Source organism: Antennarius striatus, chromosome 8, assembly GCF_040054535.1.
Source record: "Antennarius striatus isolate MH-2024 chromosome 8, ASM4005453v1, whole genome shotgun sequence".
NCBI classification, from domain to species: Eukaryota; Metazoa; Chordata; class Actinopteri; order Lophiiformes; family Antennariidae; genus Antennarius; species Antennarius striatus.
Window position 1 is genome coordinate 4,529,603 of NC_090783.1, and position 17,627 is coordinate 4,547,229.

At 43.5% G+C, this 17,627-nt stretch overlaps 1 protein-coding gene across 4 annotated transcripts in view; it reads left to right on the top strand.

Moving 5' to 3' along the window:
- Nucleotides 1-17,627, top strand: part of lrba (LPS-responsive vesicle trafficking, beach and anchor containing) — a 150,113-nt gene that overhangs the window by 40,060 nt on the left and 92,426 nt on the right. For 3 of the 4 annotated variants that reach the window (XM_068320696.1, XM_068320700.1, XM_068320697.1), the window contains exons 30-33: nt 5,271-5,440; nt 7,461-7,545; nt 7,787-7,920; nt 8,612-8,673. In XM_068320696.1, coding sequence (XP_068176797.1) covers nt 5,271-5,440; nt 7,461-7,545; nt 7,787-7,920; nt 8,612-8,673 — 451 coding nt within the window. The remainder of the gene's footprint in view (nt 1-5,270; nt 5,441-7,460; nt 7,546-7,786; nt 7,921-8,611; nt 8,674-17,627) is intronic. The other variant, XM_068320699.1, reaches the window with a different exon arrangement.

Genomic DNA, 17,627 nt, shown 5'->3' on the forward strand with positions numbered 1-17,627 from the left:
TTTGTTCTGTCTTTTGGTTGTCAGTGCAGGCGCTCCACCCGAGCAAACCGTCTTACAAAGAAACCTGTCTTAAGGACAACAGCAGTCAAGTCTGGGATGAAGAGACAGAGAGAACAAACTGGCAGGAAGCTGTTTCTTTTTACCGTCTCACTGATATTTAACGACTTTCGTTTTTATCTCTCCTGCTGCTCGTCTCTCGCTGTCTAATGTTCAAAGCGATACACCCCCCCCCCTCTTTTGGGCATAAAAGCTGTATAATTTGCATTACCCCTGGAGGTGCAGGGGTGAACAGTTAGGAGTGAGGCTTCAAAAGCAGAGCCGTGTTCTGAAGCCACAGACGGGTCCAGGTGAGAGAGGATGGCCACCGGTCTGGTTTGCATTTGGAGAGTCGACTCTCAGACGTTCACAAACGGCAGAGGGAGGGGGGTGAGGGGTGGTAGGGACTGAAAGAGAGAGCGTGAGGGAAGGGGGGGAGAAAAGTCTCGTAGGGGGTGATGTCAAGTCAAGGTTCTCATGTACTGAAAAAAACATTTCTCGTTTCTCTGTCTCGCTAACATAGTCGGCCTGCTTACCCCCAACTGGGGGGAATTCCACGGCATCTCTGTGATCGCGTGTCTTTATCTGAGGAATGCTTTGTCAGGTCTCAGGGCGCTCCTCATATCAGGGGGATTAGACTGGCTCCTGTCCGCTGAGCATACTCAGTAGGAAGAGAGGACGTCAGGAGAGCTGGAGAACATAGACTAACAGCTCACTCGCAGCCTACGGGAGCCTCTTCAGGCTTGGCATGCCGGCACAGATGCAAAAACTAACCCCGATCCCTTTTAAGAGGAAGTAAAGCTGCTTTGATGCTTCGCTCTTCACATGTTGTTGGGCTGCAAGATATGTTTTTTATTCTCCTTTAAAGCATGCAGCTGGCGATGCTGTATTCATTTGTTATTTATCACGAATCCCACGAGAGACGACACCACAAGCAGTAACGCATTTGTCTTTTTTTTTTTTTTTACTGTGTTTTCCCTTCATAAGAGTTTCAAATGCATATTTGAAAAAAACAAAAACAAATAATGGCTCCAGTGGTGAAAGTAAATATGCATACATTTGGGTACTGTAGGTTTTTCCATACTTTGAATATTTCATATGCAGAAGAGCTTGACTTTGATTAATCTAGTGTTACTGCTAGATACGAGTGTCATGATCCATCTCCAGCTTTGTGCCTCTTCCAGTTCGATGTGACGACAGTAATGTAAAACGGATGGCGTGAACTCACATCGCTACCTAAACGCCAGCAGCACAACTCGATGCTTGTTTACATCACAGTTTATCTCAGCGTATCGGATTGTGATGATTTACACTAAAATACAGCTTCAACGGGTACAAATTCAAATTTAAAATTATCATTTGAGTTCATTTGTGGAGATGGATTACATCCCGCAAAGCGGCGATGTTTTGTAATTGTCAGTGTTGGTGTGTTTGTCCGTCTGTCCACCAAATATCTTCACGACCGTTGCAGATAGAAAGATGAAAGAAAAAGCACATTACTCGGGCAGCAAAGGGGATGAAAATGAGATGTTGACCTTGACTTTGAGAAAACAGTCAAGATCAAATTTAAACTTTTCTACATTTTTTTTTTTGCACATATCTCAAGAACCGGATAAAATATAAAGACGAAACAAAAGGCGTTATATTCAGGGAGGCAAGGGGATGAAAATTAGATGAAAACCTTGACCTTGAAAAACTAGGTCAAGGTAAAATTTTCACCAAATTTGATACCTTTTTAGGTACCCATCTTTGAAACCTGATGAGATATAATAACAAAACAGAAAGCGACATTTTCAGGAAGCCAGGGGAACAAAGATGTGATGATGACTTTCACTTTTTGAAAACTAGGTCAATGTCAACTCACCACTTTTGTACGTTTTAGGGTGCAAAAAGGGTAAAATTTTTGATTTTGCAGTCTGACTGCCTTGATGTAGATTTCAACTCTCAACAAATCCTTTTCCTCTCAGGCCTCATTTCCAGGGTGACAACAGTCTGTCATCCTTACCCATAGTAAGTCCACCTATGTATGTGGACTCGGTCTGTGTTTATTATCTTGATTTAATGACTCTTATCATTGTTTAGCATCTCCCACTAACCAGGAAGCCTCCCAGCAACACCAGTACAAGCCACAGCTGACATTCTACACTGACATCTCCTGCCAAAACATGGCAACTTTTGTCTTATCCCCGGGGCTTGGATTTACGAGACCGAAGTATGGAAGAAGCTGGGATCTCCCAGATAAAAACTGTGGGTTGGTCAGGGGGTGAAGTATTCCTACTGATTTATTTACTAGTGGAGACCTGCTAGATTTCTCCCATCCATTTCTCAGCCATGCCCCTGTTATGACAGCCAGTCTGCAAATATTTGCTGACACTAACCAGAGCTAAACAGTGTCATTGTGCAAGCTGGTGATTTAGATTCAGAAAGTGTGTGTGTTAGACATTGGGATATACATGGTGCAGTTGTTTGCATTCCTAGCAGCAGACTCTGCATGCATGTGAGAGTTTATGTACAGATGAGTTTTGTTGATGTTGAAGTGTTGTTAATGTACTTCTTAGGAAGAGGGAAAGCATCACAGACACACAAACAGAAGTTAGAAAGTGAGCAATTTTCTTGCTTTTTGAAATTTAATTGAGTTTGAGGTACTGTATGTTTACGCAGGCTTACATTTTTGTGTTGCATGTGGCACAATCACACAAGTAATACTGCATCAGGTCTTTTGTAACCTGCTGCTGGTGATTCTAAAAATACACAGGGAAGTGCTGGTGATGCCTGAGCTAAATTGTGCACTTTTGGTACTTGAATTTAGAGAAGAGGCTGCATTATGGAAGTTATGTGAATGAACAAGTGGTGCAAACATCGTACTTATGTGCAAAGCAATATCCATGTGCACTAAATTGCAAACACACACATGCCCCATGCATTAATCGAGGTGAAACTCCCATGAGAGTCGTCGTTAACCAGTCACACTGCGGGAGACTCACCTGGTGTGGGCTTTAGGGTTATAATAGTAGTGAAGTTTTGTTGAATTAAGAACATTCACACTTAACAGGTTGGAATAAAATTACGATGAAAGAGGAGATCGACTGGGCGATATGTTTGACTTCTGCACAGGTGGAGGAGAGTTCTTTTTCCACATGGACACACACTGATGTGACCTGGATCATCCTCACACGTGTTTTACCTGAAATAGCAGAGATTACTGGAATCACAGTGTTTACTGCACCTTGCAGTTTAAAGCCTTTAAATAATTCAGGCCAACACACACACACACACACACACACACACACTGCCCTGGGCTCCTGTTTGTGGGTTGAGTTGGGCCGCTGACGGCTGATTAATCGAGTGAGGCGGCCCACTCACGATAACTGTGGCTAATGACCTGCTGAATAATTCACCGGTCCTTTGCCAGGGAACAGATGGAAGGCCAAACACACACACACACAGACGTGTTCACTGGCAGACACACTTATTTGTCCTCTCGATATGCATCAAATATTTGCGGACACATACACACACACACACACACACACCCACACCCACCCAGCCTCCACTGACCAGGGGTCCCGACTTGACCCTGCTGTTCACACATCGGGTGCTTCGCGTCAGCGCCGCCCTGGTTCTCTGATACCGCCAACCAGTCTGCTCACTATCAGAGCAGGGAAAAAAACTTTGTAGAAACTTTTATCTCCGCCTGTCCTGGCCACCGGCACTGATTTCATTCTTTTCTATCACTGCTTCAGTTTTTATGTATCACCCTAATCCTTCTCAGTATACGCTTCTATTTTAAACACTCCTGTCAACCCACTAGTCTCCTTATGGAGCTTTATTATTACTAAATCATGGATGACTTGAAGCAAAGGTCAACTGTCAGGGTTTAACATTCACAATAACTTTTAATATGTGTGATCAGCTACCTTAAATCAACTGAGATGGGCCTTTGATACTGCAGCCAGGTATCTGTCTGCACCGCAGGGAGCCTGACCCAACTATCGTCTTGTGTGTGTGTGTGCGAAAATACACACACACCAACTCTGGGAACATGCAGGAATGTACCTTAGTTTCTTTTGTCTGTATGCTCTTATTGTTTTCCTTTTAGTTTCTATGCGTTTGGCGTGTGTTTGTGCGACTCGGTGCGCCTGCTTTGGTTGATGCTTTTAACAGGGAGCAGTAACCAGTGATTAGACCCTGCATCCCCTGTGTCAGCACTGATAAGCAAGGCCAGCCTCTCTTTGATATGGCCAGTGGTCTGTCAGAGCCCTGGTCCAAACTGACAGCTTATCTGTACGGTGTTCCCCTCCCCATCTGTTGTTCGCCAGATGGGAATTGAATCTCCCCTCAGTCTGACCACATCAGTATGAGAAGTAGTTTCTCTTACTTCACAAGGTGGAGCTTTAAGGAAGTGGCATTATCACTGCATAGATACACCTGTTTAGATATGTAAGCCAGCTTTCATTAGTCAGATATGAATGGTTGAAATCAGAACACTCGAGTGTCAAGAGCTGGAATGATCAGCGTCAGGGTTTTCTTGCTAAATGGATTTTGTAGGATTTCAACTAAAACTAAAATTAAGCACTTCTTTAAGACTGGGGGTTGCGTTCATTTGTATATGATGTTTCTTTTTAAATAAAAACAAGTTTTGATCAAAGACTTCTCCTCAGAAAAGTCCTGAAAGAAAGCTATTACCATTTAATCATCATGCTACATCAGCCTTTGCATGTGTTAACAATTTTAGGTGAGAAGGTTTTACTGAGCTCAGGAGGAGGTTGGTTGGTTGATTATTCACCTGATGGGTTGCCATGAGACTTGGATGAAGCATTTTTTCCGACCTGGGAAGGAAACCGTTCCATTTTTGACGGAGAAGGAATTTATTCCACTTTCTTTAACCTTTGTAGAAAGGACATGTTTTCACATCGCTTATTATGCAAAATCTATTCAATTCATTTCTGAGACACTTTCTGGATGGGGTCATGGGTCAGGCAAGCTAAACATGTGTAGCATATGTGCTTTACAGAGTGGCAATGTAGTTAATCCAAGAGTTTCCAGTAAGATTCACATGAAACTAAAATATTTTGAACTGTAATTTCTGATGGATTGATGCTGTGATTTGTGTTATTTTTTTGTTGCCTGTGTAAAACTAATTTAAATCTTTCTTTGACATGACAGCATTTTCAGAAGCGTGTTCTGTCAAGGAGAAAATGACATAAATGATTGACAGTATCTTGTCTCCACAGAAGCGTCGTCGTTGGACCAAAGAAAGCGGGCAGCACACCACCTCTTGTCGCTTCCACTCCTATCCCTGCAGCCACAGCTCCGTCCGTGTCTGGCGGGACTCCAGTCGACAGCGTTGCCGTGGTTTCTTCCGGTGACACCTCCCAGGGTACATCTGCAGACTCTGCAGCAAGTGAGTTCACGTAAAGACGCGGTCACACAGCAGGACGGAGTTTTCAATGTCGACGTGTTTTGTGAGATTTTATTTGTGTTCATAATTCAGTGTCAAACATAAGTAGAGTTACACCGTATTAGTGGCTGTTACCACACTGGTCATTCATGAGTGAAGGTCCTTCCTGCAGTGAAGGTGACCTTGAGAATAAAGGTCACATCCACTGGAGCAGCTCTGCACACCTCATGTAAATGAGTCTAACTATAACGGTGCTCCAGTTGAGCACATGCTGCCGCCCAAGGCCCAACAGTCCCTTGGAATCAAATTAACCCCTAATCCACATTCCTGCAACACATGTACACCATCAAAAGAAGGCAAGTAGAAAGAAAAAAAAAATTCATGGCGCCACCTCTTTATCCAGATCAACTCCAAAATTCAGTGGTTCCTTCTTTGACACATGCCCCACTCTAAGGAGGGTTTTTTGAAAATCTGCACAGCGATTTATGTATAATTGACCCTTTTCTGGCTCCACTCCAAAATCTTACGGTAATCTGTTGAGCTTTTGATGTACAATACTAAAACTGTCCAAAAAAAAGTCGGTTTGTGCAACGTTTAAAAAGTATAAAAATGTGTGAATCAGTCTCTTTATTCAGATCATTTTAAATAGCAACAACAAGGGTGACGCTAATTGTGCACCAATCCAGCCCGTTCTTGTGTTTAACATCTTTTCATTGTTGAGCCTCTTTGTGTATCTAAGAGGAGGCAGTGACATGAAAATGGGCTTTGTGTGTTTTAGGAGACTGCTTCACTGTGAAATCAGCTTGTGTGCGTGTGTGTGTGTGTGTGTGCCGTATGGGTATTGTGTGTGTGTGTCTGTGAATAATGTTAAGTGTTAAAGCCGTATGGGCAGGGTGCTTTGTGTCAGTTAGCAGCGTTGAGTAAATATGCTTTGTGTGTGTGTGTGTGTGTGTGTGTGTGTGTGTGTGTGTGTGTGTGTGTGTGTGTGTGTGTTTTAGTGGGGCAGTGGGAGGACTAATGGAGACGTTCATTTACTCCTCTTTGTTTGAAGGAGCTACTTCAGCTCGAGAGGGATACTCTCACCAGGCCCACATGGCGCTACTTAACACCTTCCACACACACACAGACACACACACACACACACACACACACACACACACACATGCATGCACACACATTCCAGCCCACATTACACTGTCTGTCATTCCTTAAGAGTTATCCCTGCTTGGAGACTATTCTGGCTGGAAAAACAAGTCCGTCGAAACACCCGAGGAATCCCCCCTCCTCCATATTCAGCTGGGCATTAGCTTATTTATGAGCCACGGGGAAGTGAATTTACTGCCAGATCAATCAAACATGGGCTTTGTACCTTGTCTCCAGAATGAAGTCGTAAAGCACCTTTTAGTTGTGTAATGAAACAGTCACAAAAAACAGCCCGGAGGGGTGAATTGGTATGTAATGACTTAATGAGTAAAACAATTTAATAAACAGGAGGGATTTTGCAGCATCCTGCATTCACACAGGTGCGAAGACCAACTTACTCTGCGCTCGATGTGTATCTGAAATAAAAAACAAAACAAAACACCTATAAATCATCCCACTGCAGTAAGAGTGACTGCAGCCGACGGCGGTACATTACCAGCAGTTCAGGGCGTAATTTACAGGTTTCCATTATCCAAAACTTCTGGATTGTAAATTGATAAGGAAGACACATTGTTTTGGGAGGATCATCCACTACCTAGAATTATGCATGTACCCCCCCCCCCCCCCCATTTGCCCTGTTCGAATGTAAGACCTTCTTTTCTATAAATTTGAATGAACTGCTTTCACAAGAGGCATATTTCCACCCAGGTTTTTAGTATGTAATGCTTGTGTGTGTGTGTGCATTTTGTATGTGTGTGTGTGTGTGTGTGTGTGTGTGTGTGTGTGTGTGTGTGTGTGTGTGTGTGTGTGTGTGTGTGTGGCGTCTTATTCTTGTCCAACATCCAGACTAATAACAGAGTTCTTTGGTTTCTCCCTGTAGCAGGCGGCCAGGATCCAGGCAGCGCTAGCCTGCCATCTGTCCCCCCACTCTCCCCTGTGACCCAGAACACAGCCCCCAATATGAGGTGATTCATCTTCTTTTCTCTCCCTCACATACACACGAGCACTATCAGCTTTTTTTTTAATGCACAGCTACTCTATTTCTATGGATTGTTGCTTTGTCCCATTTCCAATATCTTTCACATTACAAACCAACTTTTTTTTCTGACATCTTATATTTAATTTTAGCCTTTTTTTTTCCCCCCCACATTTGTTCTGGCGTGCTTTGCTGATTTCTTTTAACTTGTCTTGTTTGGGTCGCACCAGTATCTCAGAGCGCTTGGAGCATGCTTTGGAGAAGGCAGCTCCTCTCCTGAGAGAGATATTTGTGGACTTTGCCCCTTTCCTCTCCCGGACCCTGCTGGGTAGTCACGGACAGGAGCTCCTCATCGAGGGCACCAGTGAGTATAATGCATATACACTTTTAATGATGACATCCTTTCTTCCATTAGGTCCTTGAATGGCTCAAGGATGGTGTTTGTTGTTGTTGTTTAAACGCAGTAACCTCTCCAGGCTGGGCTCGATGTAAAAACGTGATGAGTTTGCGTCGGTAGCCGTGCTGAAGGTTTGTAAAGCGAGCAGGTCAGAGGCCAGGCCGCTAATAGCAGTGTTTGGGATGTCTGCTGCCACCAAACAAAATGGAAAGTTGATTGATAGCTGCAGGGGAGGGGGGGGTGGTGGTGAAGAGAAGACAGGGGGAGGTGTGTATATGTGTGTGTGTGTCATATGAAGAGCAACTTAAAGACCAAAGGCTGCTCTGTCTTCTCGCCGTCTGTGCCTGTACAGCAGGCTTTGGACACTTTGATGCCCCCCACCTCCCAAGAGCCCCCCATTAGGGATCAATTGGACATATGCCGGCCAAGTCAGGCTGGTATTACAAGGCCCAAATATGTATTAGTTTACAGTAACATCATGTTTAGTTCATTAAGCCCATCAATAGCTGCTCCTCTGCAGATGGCACAAGCTTTGGTTATATATATTTGTGTGTGTATGTGTGTGTGTGTGTGCGCGCATGTGTGTGTGTGTGTGTGTGTGTGTGTTATGTCCACACACGTACATTTCCTCTGACTCCGTTTATTTCTCTTTCCTCAGGCCTGGTGTGTATGAAGCCCAGCAGCTCAGTGGTGGAACTTGTGATGCTCCTGTGTTCTCAGGCAAGTCTTGCATCTCTATCTGTCCCTTAACCCCCCCCCCCAACCCCACACCCTCTGCTCGTCCACCCACCTGATTTATTAGGCTCACCTTGACTGCAGTAAATCCACAGAGCTGAGTGGACAGCGAGCCGTCCAGCGCCTTATCTCTCCTCCACACCGTCCCGTCTATACCTTTCCACACCCGACCGGTCCCAGCGTGAGGGTAGAAGAGAAGGCCTCTCTCGTCGCAAATATTGGTTGGAGGGTCAAGGGTGGCTGATCTGTCTGCATCACCTCTGACCCGAGCACTGGCCCTTGTGGCCTGGCCAAACTGATGAGGAGGGATAATGTAGATTTGATGGTGCTTTGCATTGATTATCCCTCTAGTCTCTGTTGTCTTGTGGGTGTTTTGTTGCTGAGTTTATTTAGCGGCTGCCGGATTCATGAATACTAATTCCTGGATCATAAGCAGGTGTGGGCGGATCAATGATCCGGGATGTCGATAGATCACTCAAGATGACTGGTAAGCATTACCAGACAGGGAGTTACAGATGACTGCCTTTTTTTTTTTATTGGATGCAGAACACAGTACATACTTAGTTATTTAAAGGATTCATCTTGTATGAACAGTGAATTGATTCCCAAAAATTTCGCTTCATATGGACATGTCCTGTGACAAGGACAACAGATAATAACTCCCACATGTCCCCGTTTGTGTTCTCCTTTACCATTTAAAACACCTCACAGGAAAAACAAAGATCTCAAACAGAAAAAATAATCTGATTAATGACACCTCTCTCACCGCCGCGCTTGGCTTTCCTTTTTATCAGCTTTATTTTTGGTGAAGAAATAGTACCTATCATCTGGCTCTCTTCCCTCCCACCTTTTAACCCCTCCGTGGTTTGTTTCCCATTATTCACTCCGCTTCATCTCTAAAAAGGTAATATAGTCAGATTACACATCTGTTTGGATGTCAGCGGCCTGCTGGTGGATTTGCGCTTGCGGTTCACACGGAGCGAATGTGAGCTCTGCAGCGTCCGGAGAGGAAGCAATCGCGGGAGTGAAAGCTAGATAGAAAACCAAAGGGAGAAGAATGACAGGCTCTAATGCACCTATTTGTCATATCTGTCAGGGTGTTGTTTAATGCTAATCTAATCAAAGGCAGAATCTTGGTCATTGCTTCGCTGCACAGCTCATACCTCGCTTCCCCCTTTGGTCCCCAGCCCAAGCTATTTCTTCCTTTCTCTGCGCTCCGAGCTACCCCACCCGATTTCCAACACACACACACACACACACACTCGCACAGATGCACACACAGGCACCTAAACACACACACGCACACACACACTTAGAGGACCAGGGATTGGCCAGGGTAGTGTTGATTGCTTCAATAAATCATCCAACCAAATTCTCTCACTGCTAATGCAAATGTAATTTTATTGTTGTGTAAAGGGGGAGAGAGAGGAGTGTGGGTTGGGGGTGTAGGTGCTGTGCTGCTTTCCGATGTTGGAATGGGTGGGGGGGGGTAAACAGGGACAGACTTTCCTCTGGGCTAAAATACAATGTATGATTATTTGTGTGTTTGCTCTCCTCGTGGGGCAGCGAGAGTGGGCCGCTGCCATGATTGATGACATTATTTAGGAATGTTTCTTGGGTTAACCCCCCCCCCCCCCTCCAGCACAGGAAGTGCTCACTTCTCTCATAGGAAGTGCCCCGGCGGCCATCTCGCGACTATTTCCTGCCTTCAAGCCAGCCGGCGATGGGATTAGAATAGAGATGATTTTGATTGATTTCCCCCCCACCCCCCACCCCCTCCCATCCGCTCCTCCACCCGAGATGCGATGTGATACCATCTCCGTGAAATTTTAATTAATTTCCCCAAGCTTTGAGATGGAGTGGAGCTGGGGTGAAGGGTCAGGAGGCAAGGGACCACAGAGCAGTTTTTAATCAGGGATCCTATGAAAGTTGCATTGGCCGCCACTTCAGCCTGGCATTGAGGAGGGGATTGTAAACCACCGTTTGATAGCGCCCCAATTCTACGCAACTACAACAGCGCTCCCAATTAAAGGGCCATTTTTGACCAGACATTAACTGTCGGGGTGGCGTTCTGCCTTGTTCTGCGATGTAATATTGATCCTTGAATATACAGCATTAGGATGGATGATCATTTACTGTAGCCGCTCAGATAGATTTGATTCTGGTGTCAATTCAAGCGTTTCTATGTTTAAGTGTTGAAACTAACTTTAAATAATTAGCATGCATTAATTGATTTTTGTTACGTTTAGAAAATCCCAGAAAATACTGACAAACTTTCACAATTTGGTGTTTGTTACAATCTGTCAGAAACCCAGTTACTCATCTTCATAGATAGTATATAACTGGAATGTGTGAATCTGCCAAACATACAGACGCAATACAAATGAGATAAGGTAATATGAGGATGTCATCAGGGCTATGGAATGATGTTCACTAAAAATAGTTTGCATATTATGTGAAAATGACATCTCCAGTGAGGAACCTCCACCCATCCTCTTCCTCTCACACCTTTTTTTTTTGCCCATCTTTGTCGAACAGTATTTGCTTGTTGTTTCCTGGTTGCTCTTCTCCAAGTGGCTTCCACCCAAAACATCTGATTAATAAATAATGCACTGGGACAAGAGAAAGAGCTCTCCGTTGCACCGGCTGCCGCCCATCCGCAGCTTTGAGAAATCATCTCATCGGTTTACGGAACAGTCTGCGATGACCAGAGACCCATAAATCTCCTCAGTAGCTGCATTTGTGTCCTGTAGATCAGCCATTATTGTCCGGCCCCTCTGTCAGCCCATCTATCCTTCTGCCATTTATCAAAAACATATCCTGTACAAGGAGTGGAAGGAAGGGGGAGATATTGGATCGAGGGGCGTTTGTTTCGCAATGGTCAAACCCTGATAGGAAAGTCCAACAGTCCTTACATATTTTAAGACAGTCTGACCTTTAATGGAGTTTAATTACACATCATATACTGCTCAGTGTAATGCCAGTTTCATCAGTTCTTTAACTGATAAAAAAAACCCTGAAACCTCTTTTTTCATCTATTTCCAAAAAATATTTTGATGTATGATCTCTAATCACCTCCTCAGCACATCGCTGCTGATGAATAAACTTTTGCTTGTGATGGTGCATGCATTAAAAATTCAGCGCCTTTTCAGAAACAATGGTGGAATCTCAGACATCACCATGAACAGTTTTTTTTTTGCAGATGATAACTTCCTGTCTCTCATTACTAGGCTCGGGGTTTTTACGCTTCATAGATAAGTGTAATTTGGTTTGAATAATTTCCAGGCCTGGATAAGTATTACAATGAGAATATTTTAAAAAAAAAATCTGCTTCCCTTCACCACAATCAGAAATTTAAAAAAATACAAACTTGAACCCTTTGAATTCATGGTCTGGTTGGACTTTTTGCTTGGAAATACGTATTTTCTGCCAGTTTCTCCACGGTTACCACCTTTAGCTTTATTGATGATTGTTTTGGACTTCAGTTGCTATCATATACCATCTGTCACTTCTCAATAGATAGTTTGTCGGGACTCCTCATGATGAGAATCTTTGAATAGTAATTCAGTAACTCCAACGTTAACCTGATGACAAAATGACCACACATTTTTATATGTTCCCAGCCTAAGTTAACCTGTTTAACAGATGGGCACCTCTCTCCTAGTCAAAGGAGAGAAAGACATTGACTTCCCCAAACACTTGACTCCTCCTGACCCTTGACCCTCTGACCTCCAGGTTATAAGGTAGAGTAGCTTAGGCATAGAAGTTTACACTTCTGCAGTCAGGGAATGGTCAGAAGAGTGTGGTCCTCATGCTCCAAACAATCAATAGTATAATCTGAGAATCGAGGGAACTGTTTGGAAGCTTAGTTGCCCTGAAACCCCAACATGTTGAACCTCAGACTCAGTTATTCTTGTAGGTTTTAGAACTTACTTAAGTTACTTAAGTTCCCCCGGTAGTTGCTTATTTTTAAATTTTGACGGTAAAAGTGAAGTATGATACTCGAATTGCTAAGTAGTCATTTATATCCGTCAGTAGACACATTTCCTCCTCTCCTTAAGTGAAGATTTGACGGATCGAGAGCAGACCATGTTGTATGAACCACCTGGGGAGCTGTGAGGAGTGAGAGAAGTGGCGAGGAATGTGATGAAACCAGGGGACAAAAATACTTTCCCCATCATTTTCCTCACAGTCGGACCCACGCCCCACTGCGCAGTCAAACAGGCACACAAGGTTCAAGATCAGTGCAAATCAAAGTGGTATTTTTCCTTCCCTCCCTGAACGCCTTTGTCCTGCATTCTGCTCCAGCGGCCTTTTTTTTTTTTTTTACAGCCATGCCACGCAGTTCAGTGTCCCGTCAGCGCTCTGCAGGTCAGAGGATCGTATCACGCTGTTTATTCTTTGAAAAGGTACTCTCCTGTGAGACGTAGAGAAAACACGCTAACACCAACTGGCACTTAATTCTGCAGACGCTCTTATCATTGCCAACTATGTGGCCGAAGCAGGGGCAGCGGGGTATGTTGTGTTGAAAGAGGTGGGGGTCAAGGGGGGAAAGGAGGGGGGTTGCTTCCTGGCAGGAAGTGAAGTCTAGCTGAGAGAGGGGAGAATCAGATGGGAGACTCTTCAGAACAAAAACACCTGAGCGGCTTTTAATTTGGTTCCCAGTCAGTTTGTGGTTCTGAGGGTCTTCAAGTAGAACAATTGGGTGTTATTCATGAAGAGCGTACAGTATCGTCGTGTTTCAGGCCTGCACGCCTGACAGGACCTTTTCATGTCATGTTTTTTTCTTTTTCTTTTTTTTTTTTACCTGAGTGATCCAACTTCTCAGACCTCGGAATGTATTCTCATATTTCTTCTCCTGCCACCCTGCTGATAAAATCGCGTCTTGACTTCTTAGCTCAGATTTACCGCAAAAAATTGCACTTCCCTGCATTTTTGATCTAGTCGGACAGTTAAAAGACAGACGTTTCAATTTTGTTACACAAAGATGTTCTTTTTCTTTGAGACAGTGTGAAGTAACTTTGGCTATCTTTGACAGGAGTCTTGATGGGATACCATTTAAAGGTTGAAGTACCTAACGTCTTTAAAAAAAGAATAGTTTTTATTGCTGCAGAATGTTAAGAGTCACTTTGAAAATGTCCCAACTTCCTCTAGAAAGGCCAGTTGGCGGCAACCAACCAAGTCACACACTAGTGTTTTTAATCTTTAATGATTTGAAGTGTCAAACTTTGATGATCTTTCAGATGTTTTTTCTCAATAGTCACAATGGTGTTTGATATTTCCACGACCACAGAAGACTCATGGCCTTGTGAAGCTTTTCGTCAGAAAAATTAATCTGTTATTGTCATGTAATTTGGTAAGCTTCTGATTTCTCATTTGTTTCCCCGTCTTTCACGCATGCTGTATGCCTCTGTGCCGTAGCATGTTGACATATGTAGCAGCATAGCAGCATTAGGACTGCTCTCACAAGCCGGTTATGTCATGTCTGTTTAAACTCTCTGGATGACAGAAGTTAAAAATAGGCTATTAACATTTTCTGGTCATGCCACAAGGCTTCACAGTCTGGATACAAGCATCTTGTGGTCTGGATTCAGCCCGCTGGCCACTAATTGATAGCCCTTGGTCAAGACCTCTAGTTCTAGTGAAAATAAATAAATGATAATAGAAAATTCAGTCATGGAACTGATGTTGGATGAAGTGATGATTTCATTTCTCGGTCAAAACTGAACATCTGTTCCATTCGGAGCTGAACAGCTGCACAGAGTTAAGCTATTCTTGTGCTTGTACAAATTTAAATATCGGATCTGTTACAAGATAAGTTTGAAAAATCAACTATTTGAGAAATAAGTCAATTTTAATGATGTACTGGTGGCTTAAATGTACCGTATTCCCCTTGCACGTACTTCTATGCACAACTCAAGTGTTCCAACATGTTTTTGGTTTGTGTGTTTGGTATATAGAGGGGTTTACATCCTGCTTTTTCACCCCATGTTAGTGTAGCCTTGAAAGTGTGGGTCCATAAAGCTGCTGGAGACCCTGCAGTATAAATATTTTGACATCGGTAAATATTCCCTCAGTTGTGAATTTGATCATGCAAACACCAATATGTCTGTTTTTCTTTAACTGGATACCATCTGAACACGCACATTCGGATTGTCGGGAGTAGAAGCGCTAGTGTTATGTTATGCACACACACGCGCACGCACGCACGCAAACATGTGTTTTTAAGGCAAAGACCCAGCATGAATAAGCAGCAAGCTGCTGAACCTGATCAGTCAAAAAGTGATGAATAACATTTGAGGGGTTTTATGGAAAGTGTTGTTTTTTTTTTTGTATCATGGCTATTTTTTCTTTGTGCTCATCCACACACATGGGCTCCTATTTTTGTCAAGTTCTTGAATCGTTCTGTTCTTTTTTTTGTGGTTTTCAGCACACAAAGGTTGAATTCAAAACGCCAAGACAGCCACCGCCAGCTATCGATGTGTCATTGGAACATCTAGCAGGCTGTGACATATGCAAATTCTTTTAAGATGTTTAAACATGTGGATTTTGTTTCCATCTGCTTTGCCGTTTTTTTTTTTTTTTTTTATGCACCCTCATGCATTGTCGTTTTGTGATCAAACTCCGACACATGCAGTTCTTCAAAAAAAAGAAAAAAAAAAGAAAAAAGAGCAGTAGCTCTCATCCTGTTTAATTTTGCTTTTGCTGAACTACCACATTTGACTCGAGGATTTATGCTTTTGTCGTGTCATCTAAATTTGTATTCCCACAGCCTTTCAAATCAACAAATACTTGTGATTATGAGTGATGCCACCGAAAAGCACAACTGACTTATTTATTATTTCGGGAGAGTCAAGACGTTCCTTTCTTTCTGTGTCGGAAAAATGTTTTCCTTGTGTTGTGGCGAGCCTGACTTTTGAAAGCTCAGGAGGTCTGCGTTTTCTCACTCGTGCTAGCGGTATATTTAGATGTTGATTATGGATAATCAGCTGTAATGACGGAAGTGCGCGGCGTGTGTGTTTAGACTCAATGCCATCATCGTTGAACGCAGACCAAACAGAGTTGTCTTTTTGACTTCAAATCGAGATGGGCATTTCTATGAATAGATTCAGATTTTCATTCATACACGCCCTTGCGCTAAAAAAAAAAAGGATAAAGTAACCAAAAGTAGCCCGTGCTGGCTGTACTAAACGTGGGGCAGCCCTGTCTAGCCCTCCTATCATCTGTTAAGAGGTCAGGTTAAAGGTGAGGGGTCACAAATGGCTGCTTGTATCTACTCATCAGCAGGGCTGTGGTCATGGCCCCTATTGCGACCATAAAAGCAGTGACACCGCTGACCAGGGCAGCCAAAATCCAATATCCTATCACTGACCTGTCCCTGTTTCCTTTTTTGTCGACCGGAGATGCCCCTCAGGCCGGGGTCATTGCTTTTTTAATTCAACTAGAAGAGCCATTTCTTAGCCTATAATGACGCCATTAGTCTTGCTATCACCTTGTCTGTGGCCACGAAATGCCAATGGCTTCCACGCCCTTCATCAAACCTAATTGAGAGCCCAAGCCTTTCCGAGCTCTAGCTTTGCGATAAATTTTTTTTTTTTTTTAAATTTTGACTTTCAGGTCTGCATTTATGTAGTCGATATCAAAAATGTTTTAAAGAATTCACACAAACCAAATCTAATGTCACTGGTTCTTCTGGTTCTCTAGAGAGAACGATTACAGCCTCACTTCCTGTGCTGTTTATTTGAAACCCAACTAGCACTAGTCTGGAATATCCCCACAGCCACAGGGTAGCACTCATGTTTAATGTCCTTCAACTACAGTCAATGCTCAAACTGGAAGGGCCCCCAAGGCTACTTTCATACATTTCCTCTAAAGCAAGCCTCGGCCGCAAAAACCCTTGGCCAGTACTCTGCTCAAGAACTCTGTTTCCACTCTCAAGCCAAGACGTTATTCCCCCTGTGCCCTCTTTATTTGGAATGCCAGTATGGCCCTTCAGAACAGAAGGCAGTTTAAGAACTGAGGTTGTTGTCTGTCTGACTCAACAGCGTGTGATTGGTCTTGATTTACATTTGTTGTTCTGAAACTGGGGGGGGGGTGTATGATTGTGGAAATCATCACGTTGGTGCAAATATGTTTGGATGTGTATTTGAGATTCTTGCAAATTGATCTTTTCCTTCCTCGTCGCGGCGCTGATATCCTCGTCCCCGAGGGCTCTATAGGTTTACTGAAAGGCCAGTCCTTATATAAACACACGGTTTCCTCTATCAGCTCGAGCGATGACAGCGGTATTTAAAAAGTTTATCCACAGATACGCTTTGCGTGTCTTTCACCTCTTTGCTGCTTCGCGACACAGTTGAATTCAAACACGGTTAAGGGCAGTCAGTTTGGGGGCGCTTTGTTGAAATGAGAATTTCCATAAGCCGAGTATTCTGTTAGTTGTTTTCACCGCTGTTGAAATTTGTATTACAAGTTTTTCAACAGATGACACATCTTAAAAAAAAAATGTAAAAAAAAAATCCAACGATATGTTTGTGTGACGACTTCAAGCTGTGATTAATGATTTTTTAAGAGACTAGTTTGGTAGTTGAGTCTGAAGCTGAGGTTTTTCATGCATATTTCTCCGTCTCCCCCGAGAGGAAGAAGAGGAAAAAAAAGTGCTGGGAGGTTCAGACAGGCCCCATGACCTTGTTGCTTTATTATTCTTTTGACGGTTGTGTTGAATGTGTTGAAATATTGAACAGAACATGAGAGATGATGGCCGCTGAGTTTCCCTCCTCTCGCTGTCCCCTTCGAAGCCCAGGATTTAAAGTTGCACGCGGCTGCGGCTGGATTGTTTAGACTGACACCTCCAACCATAACGTCAGTCAAAGAAGAGGAAATTTGTGTATTTGCTTGTGATAAATGCACTCTAAACACAGCCTTTTCGCGCCTCTACGCTC